General features: G+C 36.1%; 1 protein-coding gene across 1 annotated transcript in view; it reads left to right on the forward strand.

Moving 5' to 3' along the window:
• cfap46 (cilia and flagella associated protein 46) overlaps positions 1-13,375 on the forward strand; it is a 60,516-nt gene that overhangs the window by 19,905 nt on the left and 27,236 nt on the right. Inside the window, exons 25-40 of the mRNA XM_086160507.1 lie at positions 699-848; positions 2,270-2,377; positions 4,461-4,642; positions 4,841-4,972; positions 5,063-5,228; positions 7,051-7,123; positions 7,282-7,417; positions 7,510-7,693; positions 8,333-8,486; positions 9,312-9,517; positions 9,633-9,740; positions 10,176-10,337; positions 11,381-11,529; positions 11,784-11,882; positions 12,185-12,236; positions 13,171-13,323. Of these exons, the coding sequence (XP_086016633.1) occupies positions 699-848; positions 2,270-2,377; positions 4,461-4,642; positions 4,841-4,972; positions 5,063-5,228; positions 7,051-7,123; positions 7,282-7,417; positions 7,510-7,693; positions 8,333-8,486; positions 9,312-9,517; positions 9,633-9,740; positions 10,176-10,337; positions 11,381-11,529; positions 11,784-11,882; positions 12,185-12,236; positions 13,171-13,323 (2,214 nt within the window). The remainder of the gene's footprint in view (positions 1-698; positions 849-2,269; positions 2,378-4,460; positions 4,643-4,840; positions 4,973-5,062; positions 5,229-7,050; positions 7,124-7,281; positions 7,418-7,509; positions 7,694-8,332; positions 8,487-9,311; positions 9,518-9,632; positions 9,741-10,175; positions 10,338-11,380; positions 11,530-11,783; positions 11,883-12,184; positions 12,237-13,170; positions 13,324-13,375) is intronic.

Consider the following 13,375-nt stretch of genomic DNA (forward strand, 5'->3'; position numbering starts at 1 on the left):
CTTTTTAGAGGAACAGTTTATTACATATAAAGATTTTTCTAATTTACCTGTTTATCTCCTTTACACTAAAACAAAGGAAAAATTTGGACTTAGTCTTACTAAGAGAAAGCAAACTAAAAATTCACGCTCATCAATCCTGCCCAAAGCTATTCCAGAATGTGAAAGAATCCTGCATAAAGGTTGATGGGGTTAAAGATAAAAAGTGTTGTCACATTTAATTATAGATGTGAACAGTATAAGTATTGCAATTGCTTATTGTGATGAGTTTATGCGGAATTTTAGCACACTCATCTCAATACATCTGTTGCGTCATCATTTTATACATCATAATGCTTGTGTGGAAAAAAACTCAAGCTGGCACGTTCATATCTGTCCACTTGGTGTAAAATCGTGACATTTAAAAGACCGGGAACGGTAAAAGAAGCCCAATTTTGTTGACGGTTTAAGGCTAAGGTGTGTATTTTTATCCTTGAATGGACCTGGACAGGTTATATGAATTTTTTTTTTTTTTTCATTCAACGTGCGACCTGAATAATCTCACTAGTGCAATGCTCAAGATCTGCAGGGTCACAGATGATTTTACATACGCAGCCATTTACTGACATTTTTATCCTTAAGCTTGATGTATAGGGTTAAAACTACCTCACAATCCTTACTTACCTTTGTTTTTTTTTTTGTTTTTTTTCTATTCGTCTTAGCTGTGTGACTTAGCCCTTCGCATATCTAACGGCAACCAGTCAGGTGAGACGGTACCGATAGCCGCAAGAAAGCAAGTTGTGGCCACGTGGGTCCAGATCAAGAGGCTCCTTCAGCAGCAGATTGGACCAAAGATGGACATGGACTATGAGGTAAATGAGATTTCACATTGTTTCATTACAAATAATGAAACCGATGTGCTATACAGCGAGTTTATAGCCATCGCTTATGTTAAACTCTTGTCCCTATTTGGACATTTATGCAATTTGACATTTGGTATTCATGGCTTTTTTGCCTTGATCTGCTCTATAAAGGTTTGAAGGTTTTTCTTGGTGTAACTGCAATATATGAAATAATGCAAAAAAAAAAAAAAATAGCTGCCCCCAGAATGTTTCCTGTTGTTAAATCCGCACACAGTGTAATTACAGTTACCTAAAAAAAATAGTGCAATCACAGCAGTGTAAGAGCTCACAAAGATAGAAAGAAAATCAGCGTTGCCTTCAAAAATAGGGCTTAAGAAATGCGGTTCTCAACCATAAAATGGTAAGTTGAATGTCTACCACAACGCATCTTGGTTTTTATTTTCATCCAGCCCAAAGGCAATTATAATAGTAGTTCTCACTCTGGAAACAGTTGATTTTTCACATAAACAGTAGAAATGCTGCAACCTCTGTTGTTGAAACAAACATGTATCTACATCCTGCATGATCATGTCATAAAAAAATAACAAACAAACAAAATCAGGTGGTGCATATTTGATCATTTTAGGATTATAGATTGTATTTACTTTTTGAAATCTTGGAACTATTTTATGTATTTGTGGCACATAAAAAAAAAAAAAAAAAAAAAAATTCAGACTTCTTACTAACTATAGTGCAAAATCTGTATCAAAGCAGAAGCAAGTCATATTTATAATGTTTCCTTCAATACATTCACCCTCTTGTACTCCTTAATGCGCTTATAATATTGTTGCTTTCAGTGGCTGACACTCTTCATAATCCGTCTAATGTTGTTGGGTTTACTTCCGCACTCTCCATATTTTAACAGCATATCCGCCTGTATGTAATTATGTCCAGATATCATATTTTACTAAAAGACCCATTTACGTTGGACCAAAAATGTGAAGCAAGTACTTGGACAACTTGTCAGTTAAATGTACTGTTTGATTAGTTGCCATAATCCTAGCCCTATTTGTCAGCCAACAATTCCCCGCTCTTCATTACGCCCTTCAGCCTTATGGGCTTTGACTCACAGCATTATGAGGTTTGTTTTTTGACATACAAATTAGGAAATATAGGGTTAATATATATCGGGTTTATCACTAATTGCAATCAATAAATCATTCATCAACTCCCTTTTTCTCTACAATGGCAAGTCATACATTATCAATGATGCCATCTGCAGTATTTGGGACACGTACAATATGATAATCATGCTGCAGGCCCATGAATAATTTATAAGAAAACAGTAAAACATGTAAGTGTCTTTTCTATAATTAAAGCGACTGGTGTATATTAAGCCTGCTTTGAGAACTACATTGTACTTAAGGGTTTTTCTCTGTCGCTACTTGCAGTGCCATAATAAGTTGTCGGCGGTGACGCGTGTGTTGGTTGGAGTGGAGATGCTCCAGTGCAACAGGAATCCCAAGCACATGGAGTTCTCAGTTCCCAATCTTTCCACAGTATGTATTCCTCACTTCTTGGTGATTATTTGGATCAGGGGTGTCAAATTTGATGTCAAGGGGGCCAGACCGGTAAAATAATTACCTAGAAGTAACATTAAGTCCAAATGTTTCATTTGTTTTAGTGTAAAGGAGGTAAATTAGAAAAATATTTATATGTGCTGAACTGTTCCTCTAAAAAAAAGAAAAAAACATGACGAATTAATGTTAAAAATTAATTTTTTAAAAAGAATTACATCCTAAAAATATTGTTGAGTTAAAAGAGAAAATCTTGTCACTGTAGGAAAATTTATTAGATGACTGATTGGTAGCATGTATAAGAGGAGGTATAATGTTTACAAGGCTATTCTGGTTATTAAATCTTTTTAAATTTGCAGTTGTTTTTTTCTGCTACCGTTTTTGTGGTTTTTATAGAAATAAGAAAAAGAAAAGGATTGATTGAAAAATGCCACTAGACGTTTTTTCATCAAAAAATCATTTTCTTTTCAAATTTTGAAGCAAAAAAATACATTGCAAAGTTACTTTTTCATCTATTCCTTGCTTGTTTTTTGTAGCCCACCGTATAAAACCCCCTGATGCATATGAGAAAAAACGCGTGGGCCGCACCAACACAAAGATTTGATTTCAGAAAGGGGGCCACAAAATATTGTTCTGTAGTCTGGTAACAATAAATGCTAAATGCAATAAATGCTTAGATACACAGTGTCGCTTCAGATGATGCTATCTGCTTAGCTTATCAGGGTTTTATCTATTAGATCTGAAAGGAGCGACGTTCTGCATGCCGTCTGTTACAAGTTGCTCCCTCAAAAATATGGACACTTGAGGCTTCGTTCTCTTGCCCCCATTTCTTTCATCCAAAGGAAATACACAGCTAGCTTTAAAAATTTAGGTTGTGTCACCGCACGATAAACAGTATTCTGGTTATCATCTATTTGAACACTTTTCTGCACTGTAACTTACATTTGCTTTTTCCTCTTTTTCTTTTTCCATGTTATGTGGTTTTAAGGCTAATAGGAAATATCCCACTTCAGTCGTCAAGATATTTAACAACAGGTTAAAATACAAAATGTTGACATTGCAATACCAACAAGGATAAGGAGAGACAACTAAACTAGTACTAAACATGTATGTCTGTAGCAGGCACTCACTGGACAAATAGCAAATAATGCTGTTAAATTCCAAACCTAGCGTATCTTTTCCATATTTTGATTATATTCTTCAATCCCTTGAGTCCATTCCTGCACAAACCAATTGTGCTTCTATGCTCGTCTCAGAAAAGTTATTTCTTTTCTTTTAAAAGTAATTTCCTTTCTCTTCATTTTGTCTCCTTCATCTGCATTTCCATCGTTATTTATCAGTCATTGATATCTTAACCTCCACTTTTTTTTTCTCTTTATGCCACGTATAATTTATTGAATTTTTTTTTTTTTTTTTTTTACAAAATAAAACCGTGAAGAGGAAAAAAAATATAAAGCTGATCAAAGTGATTACAAATACCCAAATGGTTTATTTAATTCATTTAATTATTTTGTTTATTTTATTGTTTCTTGTCTTGAGAATATCTCAAACACAACATTAGTTAAGATTTTGTTTTCACACTTTAACGAAACAACATCAATCTGTTTAGAATGCAACCTTAAACTAGCTGATGAATTTAAATATATGCAATAACTTCACCCCAATTTAAAATTGAAAAACATAAGTCATTATCTGTTTTATATTGTTTAGTTTTGAAAACTACGATTGAAAAAGTAAGTCCTTTTGAATAACAACAGAATGAATTAATAGCCCACATTCACCTAGCAGCTCTCTCCTTATTTTTCTTGTTTTTGCCCTTTTTAACAACACTATTTGCACATATGCACTTGTATATACAAACATATATATATATATGTTGATTTCCCATTCTGTTCAACATGTCCCTGCTTTGCATTCTATACTCCCACGCTCTTATATACTGTATTTCACTCCTTCCGACCTCCATTTCCTTCCTTCCTTTCTTTTCTTAATTACATTACCTTCTCAATTTCCCACCCTTCCCCTCTGTCTTATTTTGTTCTTTGTCTTCCTGTTTGATATGAAGCTGGTGAGCACGGCTTTTGAATGCATCTGGACCGATGCCGTGGTGGAGCTGCAGGTGTGGTGCCAGCTGGCTTCTTCCTGTCACCATGTAGAAGACCACAGCTTAGTGCTCAGCTGCACCAAGAGAGCTTTGCAGTTGGAAGAAGCGGCTACAAAGTGCCTCAACACCACACCTTGTGTTTTGTAAGTATTGTTTTCAATCCCGGGGCAAAGACATTCAGGAATGTGTTGCCATTTAACCGCTGAACTCGGAGGGACAGACGATAAACATGAAATGAACTTTTAGCGCAGGAAATTACAAAACAATTTTTTTTTTTTTTTTGTGGATTGTTATTTAAACTGAACTGAATTCATAGCTGATGCTATCTTTCCTATCCGTAGGTATGGTTTGCCTGCAATAAATGAGATGCTGAGCAGCGCCGCCTGTTTGAGAGGTTTGAGTTTAGCCAATGAGGCTTTTGGAAATCTACAACATTACATGGAAGCGATGGGCATGCTTCTCTCTGCTGTCAGGTTCTGACTACTGCATTGGACTGCAATAAATTAATATTCTTCATTTTTAGAAAGTCTGTCTGTCTACTTACTATTTTCTCTCAATCATAGCTATGCAAAGGAAGCTGAAAACCCAGTGTTGTGTCTAACAGCTGCCAGACATTACTGGAACGCTTGTCTACATCTAACACACACTCCCGAAGAAAGACGCCGACTCAAAGAACCTTTGGAAATTATTATGAAGGCCCTCGTCCACTTTGACATCAAACATACAAATGTATGGCTTTTTCTTCATCCAACTTTTCGTCGTATATAATGTTCAAAACGGACATGTCATAGCATTTTATGTGTCGATATCGTTTTAACAGGGACACTTTATGAAGACACACAGTAACCGAGGTGTGTTATTTAAACACATCGGGTGGGCAAGCTTTTTGGCGCAGGGGCCAAATTGACTTTTAAGATTTGACAGACGGGCCAGGTCAGCACAGGATACGATACATATAATGCATACATAAAATAAAATTAAAATTGTAATTTTACATATCAGACTCATCTGACGTTTGCTTTGAGAATAAAACCAGGAAAAAACTTTTTTTTTTCCTTGTACCTTCACATCCAGCACATTCATGTGAGACAGTGTGTTCACAGTAAAGGCTATTTTCAACCTTTTTTTTAGCAGGGACACATTTTTTACATTTACAAACCACCCACCAAAATGACACTAACACAGTACACATAATACATATAGTTAATAATATAGTTTTCAATATATTAATACTCACTTAGTGTGATACCTGGGGCTATTTAGCTACCCTTAGCTGCGAGTTCAACAATAAGGTAGCTAGCTTCTCGTTTAACTTTATGGTTTTTCTTGTGGTTTTTCTCCGAAAATTTCTCTTTTTTTTTTTGTACGTAAGCGTACAAAATAGTCCATCGGCTTGCTTTGATCAGAGGGTTGTTTCGTTTGGAATTGCCGTTTAAGCTCGCTTGGCACCGTGGCGCTATTGGATAGCTTCTCAACACACGCCAAGCGCATCCCCGGCACTGTTCCCTCTAAGACACACACAGCAAATCTATGCTGCGCACAAAATAAAATTAGAGCGGGATTGTAAATAAGATGAAATGTAGTTTAATTTATTTACAGTTCAGCTTTGTTGTGCGCGGAGAACGCTACAGCAGTGCGCGATTCCGCAAACGCGAGGTTTAGAGGGAACAGTGATCCCCGCTAAAAGTGAATCCAAATCAAAGATAGCTTTCGCCGTTTTCCCTCGAGCTCACAGCTTTTCTTTTTTCTTTCCTCCATCTCCATCACCGTCACTCACTCGTCTTGCCATGATCCCAAACTGCCACTCTCGCGCAGAGCTAACGCTAACATTGACCTCTACGTCATCGCGTTACAGACGTGACACTCGACGACCTCTCGCGGCACACCGGTTGAAAATCACCAATCATCATTCCCATCAAGTATGAATTCTGTACCGATCTTTGGCGGGCCGGATCAAAAAAAAAAACAGCGGGCCGGATGTGGCCCGCGGGCCGTAGTTTTTCCCGCCCCTGGCGTAGACAAAACGTACCGTCATCCGAGCAGTTATATCCAGTTGCCATCAAAAACGTTATTAAAATTGACATTTCATTGCAAAACCAGCTGCTTACAGTGTCGGGCTGTAAAGTGAAAGGATTCAAGCCAGTATGGCAATAAGAATTTGAGTTTTTCAGCATTAATATGAATTTTCATTGATTTATTGTTGTGCTAAAGTTACACTGATGTTTTTGCTTGAAAACAGCAGCATTGTTCAACACTTTGTTGTGTTGCATTTAATTATTGATCCATTGATGAAAGGGCGTCTTAACATCAAAAACGGGTTTGAGAAGTTGGAAAAAAAAAAAAAAAATCTCTCCCTACAAACACCGATCCGGCCGAGAGCGTAATGCAACTTGTTTTTCTTTTGGACCCTAAAACCCATTCTTCAGAAACTGAGGCAAAGCTCTCACAGTTTGATGAAAGGTGTTTTCAGTATATATTCAGTATGTGAGTTATGGTGAACAAATCATTCGCGATGTGACAAAAATACGGAATCGTATCTTCTCTTTTCTAGATACAGGGCAAAATGAAAAATGTGCTGCCCGTAGCGCCACAGCCTCTCGAGAACTCAAGACCTGAAGTGTCAAGTGAGTGCTAAGAATTACTCAGAAAATATGTTTTTTTTCTCAAAACTCTCAAATGCATTGTCTCACTTGGACAATACTCGCCGTGTATTTCAATATATAACTGAGCTCTTCTTTCTCAAATGGCTTGACGGACACGTACTTTTTGTACCTCTGCATAGATGAAGAGGTCCAGTCCCTCAGAACAGCCATTTACACTTTACTTATTCAGATCTACTCTGATACAAAAGACTGGAAAGGTGCTCGGCGCCTTCTGGAAAACGCCATTCGAGATATGCCCCGAAGCAGACACAGACTGTGAGTAAAAATAAACCGTACCGAAGGGAACGTACGAGGTAGATCTTCGGAAAGATTAAAAGATACCCTCTCCGTCTCGGATGCTTTACCAGAACTTTGCTCAGATATTATATTCAGATGAAAGCAAGGCTCGGGGAAAGCATAGCGATGGACATGAAGAAGTTGGAAGACGAAGGAGAGCATCACTGTTCCTTCATGTGGCACCAAGCGGCAACGTGTTCTTGCAGTATAACACAACAACTCACCTACTACCAGAAATCTATCACATCATTTTTGGTAATTACCTATTCAATTCAAACGGACGTATGATTGGTCTGAGTGAGTGTTTTAGAGAACGTCGTCATAGAAATGTTGTATATTGCCTTTTGGTTCGAGCTGAATGCCAAAGATTTGGGTTGTAGCACCATCTTATGGAGGTATAATCTCATTACAAATAACATTATACTGTCAATATAAGAGAATAAGAATGAGAACAACTTCATTAATCCTGAAGGAAATTGCTGTGCCAGAGTTACAGAAAATATAACAGTAATAAATAATAAAAGAAAAGGCAGAATTAAAAATAAAAATAAACTATAAACTATAAAGTGTCCCAGTGAAACTATAAAGTGTCTTAGTAAACAGTGATAAAAACTATAAGTGTCTTAGTAACAAGTGAGGTAAGGAGTGCACAATAGTATGATAGAAGGGAAAATTGTCGTGTAGCTGTTATGAGATGAAATATTGCACAGTTCTGAATATTGCACAGTGAAATGAAATATTGCACAGTTTTTTTTGTTTTTTTTTTAGGTTAAAGATAGTCATGAACCCACGATACGCCACCTCAAAACAAGACCAAAGCGTTTTCTTCCGTAGTTCCAACTGAGTAATTCTTTTTTTTTTAAAGCTGCTACATTTTGGTTTGGTTTTTGACAGAACGGAGAGAATACGGAGCAAAAAGTCAGCCTCCTACTTGAATTTGGAGAGTGGCTGTACTGTCACAATTTTCCCAAAGATGATGCACAGCTGCAAGTTCAGTGTGCGATAGACGTCCTTCTGCACCTGGAAACACAAGAGGACGACGGATCAGGTAGAAGTCATTTCTCATTTTGGGCCTAAATGAATGGACTTACAGATACATGCATTTGTTTATTTGCATTTGTTTATTTGCGGGGGGACGCACCAAAGAGACCAGAAATTCAACCGTGTCGATGCAGACGCGATAAATTTTGAATTGGAGCTTGAATGATCTCAGAATAGAAAAAAAAAAAGCCTATAGATATCAGGCACATTTGATCAAATATCCATCTAAGAGAATAACATCCAGCTAACAGATATAGTATGATGTAAAAAGTTGTAAAAAAGTACAGCAGCTAAACAATTACAAACTGAGATTTTTTTTCTTTTTGTTTGTTTTTATTTGGAGGAGAACAAACAACAATTTGATGCACATTTTGCATTTCTTTTCATCTCCCTATGTTTGTTGTGGGATATTTAGTCATATAAGTGGTTAAAAGGATTAAGACACAGACAAATTTGGTGACAACAACAACAACTAATCTGAAATATGTCAAAATGTTTTGAAATAGAGGATAAAATATCACCTCATTCTATTGCACTTTCTTTCTTTGTGCTGCTCCCAGAGAATCATCTTCTTGCATCAAACTCTATTTTCTGTATCCTCTTTTCACACACCAACTAACTCCATCTCCTCTTTCACCGCATCCATAAATCTAAGCATCTTTCACTATCTATCTTTTGCACATATCCAAATCATCTGACTGAAACTAAAAGTTTACATTATATGTTAAATCACGTTTAGCTTCCACTGTGTTGTGTTGTGTTGTTATTTAATTACCGCTGTCATTTTTTTTTCATCAATGTAAATTGGAAAACTGTGCATTTCCCCCCGTAGAGGATGCAAACTCGGTTAAATGCGAGCCATTGGCTGGAATGCGGGGATCATCATTTATTCAAAGTTTATCTGCTCTGAGGGACGTGCAGCGCCTCGACAACTTGGTCAGAGCACACACTCTTCTTGCTGTCATGGCTGGCAGGACGTCACCTGAGCACCAGCAGAATCTGCTAAGAGCATACACCTTTGTGCTCCAAATATGGCAGGTATTTGACCTGAAATTTTTTTTGGTGATATTCGGTTTTTGGGGGGTTAAAACTTCTGCTTGTTTTTTTTTTTTTTTTTTTTCATAAACACGCATTAATGTGTTTCGCTCTGCAGGTGTCAATGGCAGTGGTTGTCGAGTGTTTTAAGGAAATGACAGGAAGTCAACCACCGCAGGTTTCTGTTTCTGCAGACCCGAAAAAAGATAAGGGCAAAAACAAGAAGGTGAAAAATGGGTTTAATTAAATTTACACAGGGGCAATTAAAATGGTTGTTAAAAAGTACAGTTAAAGGTCTGTTCTTTTAAAGATACATGGGAAAAATATTTTCAACTGAAAGATTTTGTGACTACAAAGTAAAATTAATATCCAGCTGTAATAAAAAAAAAAAAAAAAAAATTGAATCCAGAAAAATAGATTTACTCACTAAAAACATATTTACCTGAGTCACTACTTAAATAATATCAGTGATTTGCGAGCGATTAGTGAATATACAACATTTAAAAAAGTTGCATTGCTGCATAAGTGACATCACTGAAAACCGACTTACAAATTTATTCGGGAATAATATAAAGTTGTGCCATTTAATAATCTTTCTATTTTGACCGTTCATTACTTTCAACTAGAAAACATTAATATCCTGTCTTATATATTCTTACAGCCTCCCCCTGCTGAAGAGAAACCTAAGCCAAATACCTCGGATCTGGTTTTTCCTTCCACCCTGGAGGATTGGACTCGATATTCCCTTCCTGATCAGATCAGGGAGATAATTAGAACCAACAGTGACTCACAATGCATCAACATACACAGCATTGCAAAGCAGGCAAGTGCCTTTGTAAGACCGACTGATTTTATTTATCCCAGATGGAAATTAATTAGATTTGTTTTCTTAAGTCCAGTTGCACTCAGCAGTTACTTAGTTGACGTTATATACCGTAGATACTTCAAAATCTGTCATCTCAATGTTTCTTTTTTTGTGTGTGTGCTGGTTTGTTTATGTTAGCTGTTTTACAGAATATGAGCGTCAAGGCATATAATCCCATTTATCTAGATATAAAAAAAAACAAAAACATTGACGTACATATTAAGTTGACTGTCACTCACGCTCCTTTTAAGTTTTATACTGTGTCGGTCTCATGTATTTGTTGTTAAAGTATCGTTTGATGCGTCTTCAGATTCCAAAGCTCAACCTAATTTTCATTTTCAGTATAACTTCTCAAAATATACTGCTCAAAAAAATAAAGGGAACACTTGAACAAGACAATGTAACTCCAAGTCAATCACACTTGTGTGAAATCATAGTGTCCACTCAGGAAGCAACACACATTCATTTTGACTTGTTTTAAGGACATTACATCAAAGTTGGATCAGCCTGGAGTTTGTTTTTACACTTTAATTTTGAGTGTGATTCCTAATCCAGACCTCCATGGGTTGATACAATTGATTTCCATTGATCATTTCTGTGTGATTTTGTTGTCAGCACATTCAACTGTGTAAAGAGCAAAGTATTTCATAAGAATATTTCATTCATTTAGATTTAGGATGTGTTTTTTAAGTGTTCCCTTTATTTTTTTGAGCAGTGTATATCTACATAGCTGCTCTATTGTTGAAATCATACCCTCCCATTTAACATATTTTCATATATCAGTGGATCAAACATTCCTCTGCTATGATTATTTACCCCACATCAATATTAAATGTATCATTAAATTAAATCAAAATGCCACATTGTCAGTGTTTCTGACAATGTTTTCACTGTATACACTTGGCTGACATACTGACCCTGTCTCTATGGTTGTGGGGTTGAATTTGTTTTTAATTTGGTATTTCTAATGTTATTAATTATTCCACTCTTCTTTTCCGTAGACTCAGAGCTTGTTTTATCTAAATCTTCTGGAAGCTGAGCTCCACTCGCTCTCTCTTAGCCATCTGACGTTGCCCGTGTTGCATCTTGCTGAGACCATCGCTCATGACCTTTTGGATGGAGGGACCCTCTCTGACCTCTACAGACTCAGGTGAAAAAAAAATAAAAAATTCAGTGTATTAGATTTTGCAATTTTGTAAAAGATATATCCAAATCTAAGCTCATGAGACTGAAATGTCATTTGAGGTTTTTTTTTTTTTCTTTAATATTTGTAGGACCAGAATAACAAAAAACAACATGGTTTTGATAGCTGCTTATATTCTAGGAATTCTTGTAATACTCAATAATTCAAAGGTATTTAACGCATGATGGCTGTATGTCTGACTGCTCTTCTTGCCCCATTAGAATAGTGAGAACATGTTGTCATCTGGGAATGGAGGCTCATTCACCATATCACGAGATGCTCTTGAGTCTGAGTGCAAAGCAAGAAAAAGAACAACTGGCGTAAGCATCTGCTGCTGTTAATTCAAAGTAATATTTATAATAACAAAAAAAAAAAAACAATATTAATATTATCATTATGGTCCCATTTCTATCTGCTTAGGCCATAGTAATATTTATAATAACAATAAAAATAACAATATTAATATTATCATCATGGTCCCATTTCCATTTGCTTTGGCCGGGTCTGTGGTATGGAATGGGTGTGATAATTAATACAATGTGACAAATAATGAAAAATATGTATTTTGAAGTTGCATCATTACTGACTTAAAGAAACTAACAAAATAAATTCTTACCTGCAGGTTCTACAAAGCCATCACTCTATCACGAGAGAGGAGAAACCTTCACATTCAGGTCTTTAATTCGATGTTTAAGATAAATGTGTATATCATATTTGGCAAAACGACACTTTAAATGTTGACAAATTGGAACACCGGCCATAAAAAGAAAAAAATGCTGATTGATATATTCATTTCTTTCTAGTTAAAATTCAGGGTAAATGTTGCCCGGCAAATGAATATGGAGAGAAATTTAATTCTAATGTGTAATTCTGGTTGGCCTCAATAAGGCTCCCGCTAGGATTCTGACCTTTGACCTTTCTTAGCGTGTGCTCCCTGTACCCGTGTGGGTTGCTCACACAATCCAAACACATGCAAGATGTTGAAGACTTAATTGTGCAATGGTTTGTTGGATATACACACCTTTGATAACCTGGTTCATTATCCCTATTTCATCAAAGTATGTTTGTACAGACCCGTTATATTTACTTTAGTTCATTTGGTATGTTTTCTTTTTTTTTTTGAATATATTGAGCGGATACTACTATACACATTACATCAAAACTTGGATCAGCCGATAGTATGTTTTCTTACTTTCACTTTGAGTGTGACTCAAAATGAATTTGATTGCCATTGATCACTTTTGTGTGATTTTGTTGTCAGCACATTCATTCATACAGATCTAGGATGTCTTATTTTAGTGTTCCCTTTATTTTTTACGGCATATATATATATATATATTTATATTTATGAATAAAATAAAATAAAATGTAAATAAATAATATATACATTTAATATACAATTATAAATAATTATACATATATATATATTATCTCAATTTACCTCAATTTACCTCAATTTCCCAGAGAGTCTTGGTAGTGGAGGTGGCAGACTATATGTAGTTGTCTGTAGCTACATTCTTTCTTTGTGGTCACAAAAGCGGAATCCTACAACCCTAATTTTTTTTAAATTTCACATGTTTTGTTTTTTTTTGTTTTGTTTTTTTTCAGAAACGTAAAAGCCATACGGAGGCACAGTCATGGCAATGGGGTATGGATTTGTGTAGTCCAGACATTTGGATAGACAAAGCTGAAGTTTGCCTTAGCCTAGGTTTATATATACCAGCCAGGCAGCTGCTGACAGAGGCCCACCAAATGGCATCGGTGAGTTGAAAGAGACCGATTCAAACAGCAGTCGGAAAAATAACCAAAGAAA

Source organism: Fistularia commersonii, chromosome 2 (assembly GCF_037954325.1).
Source record: "Fistularia commersonii isolate RoL2024-O1a breed Wild chromosome 2, RoL_Fcom_v1.0, whole genome shotgun sequence".
NCBI classification, from domain to species: domain Eukaryota; kingdom Metazoa; phylum Chordata; class Actinopteri; order Syngnathiformes; family Fistulariidae; genus Fistularia; species Fistularia commersonii.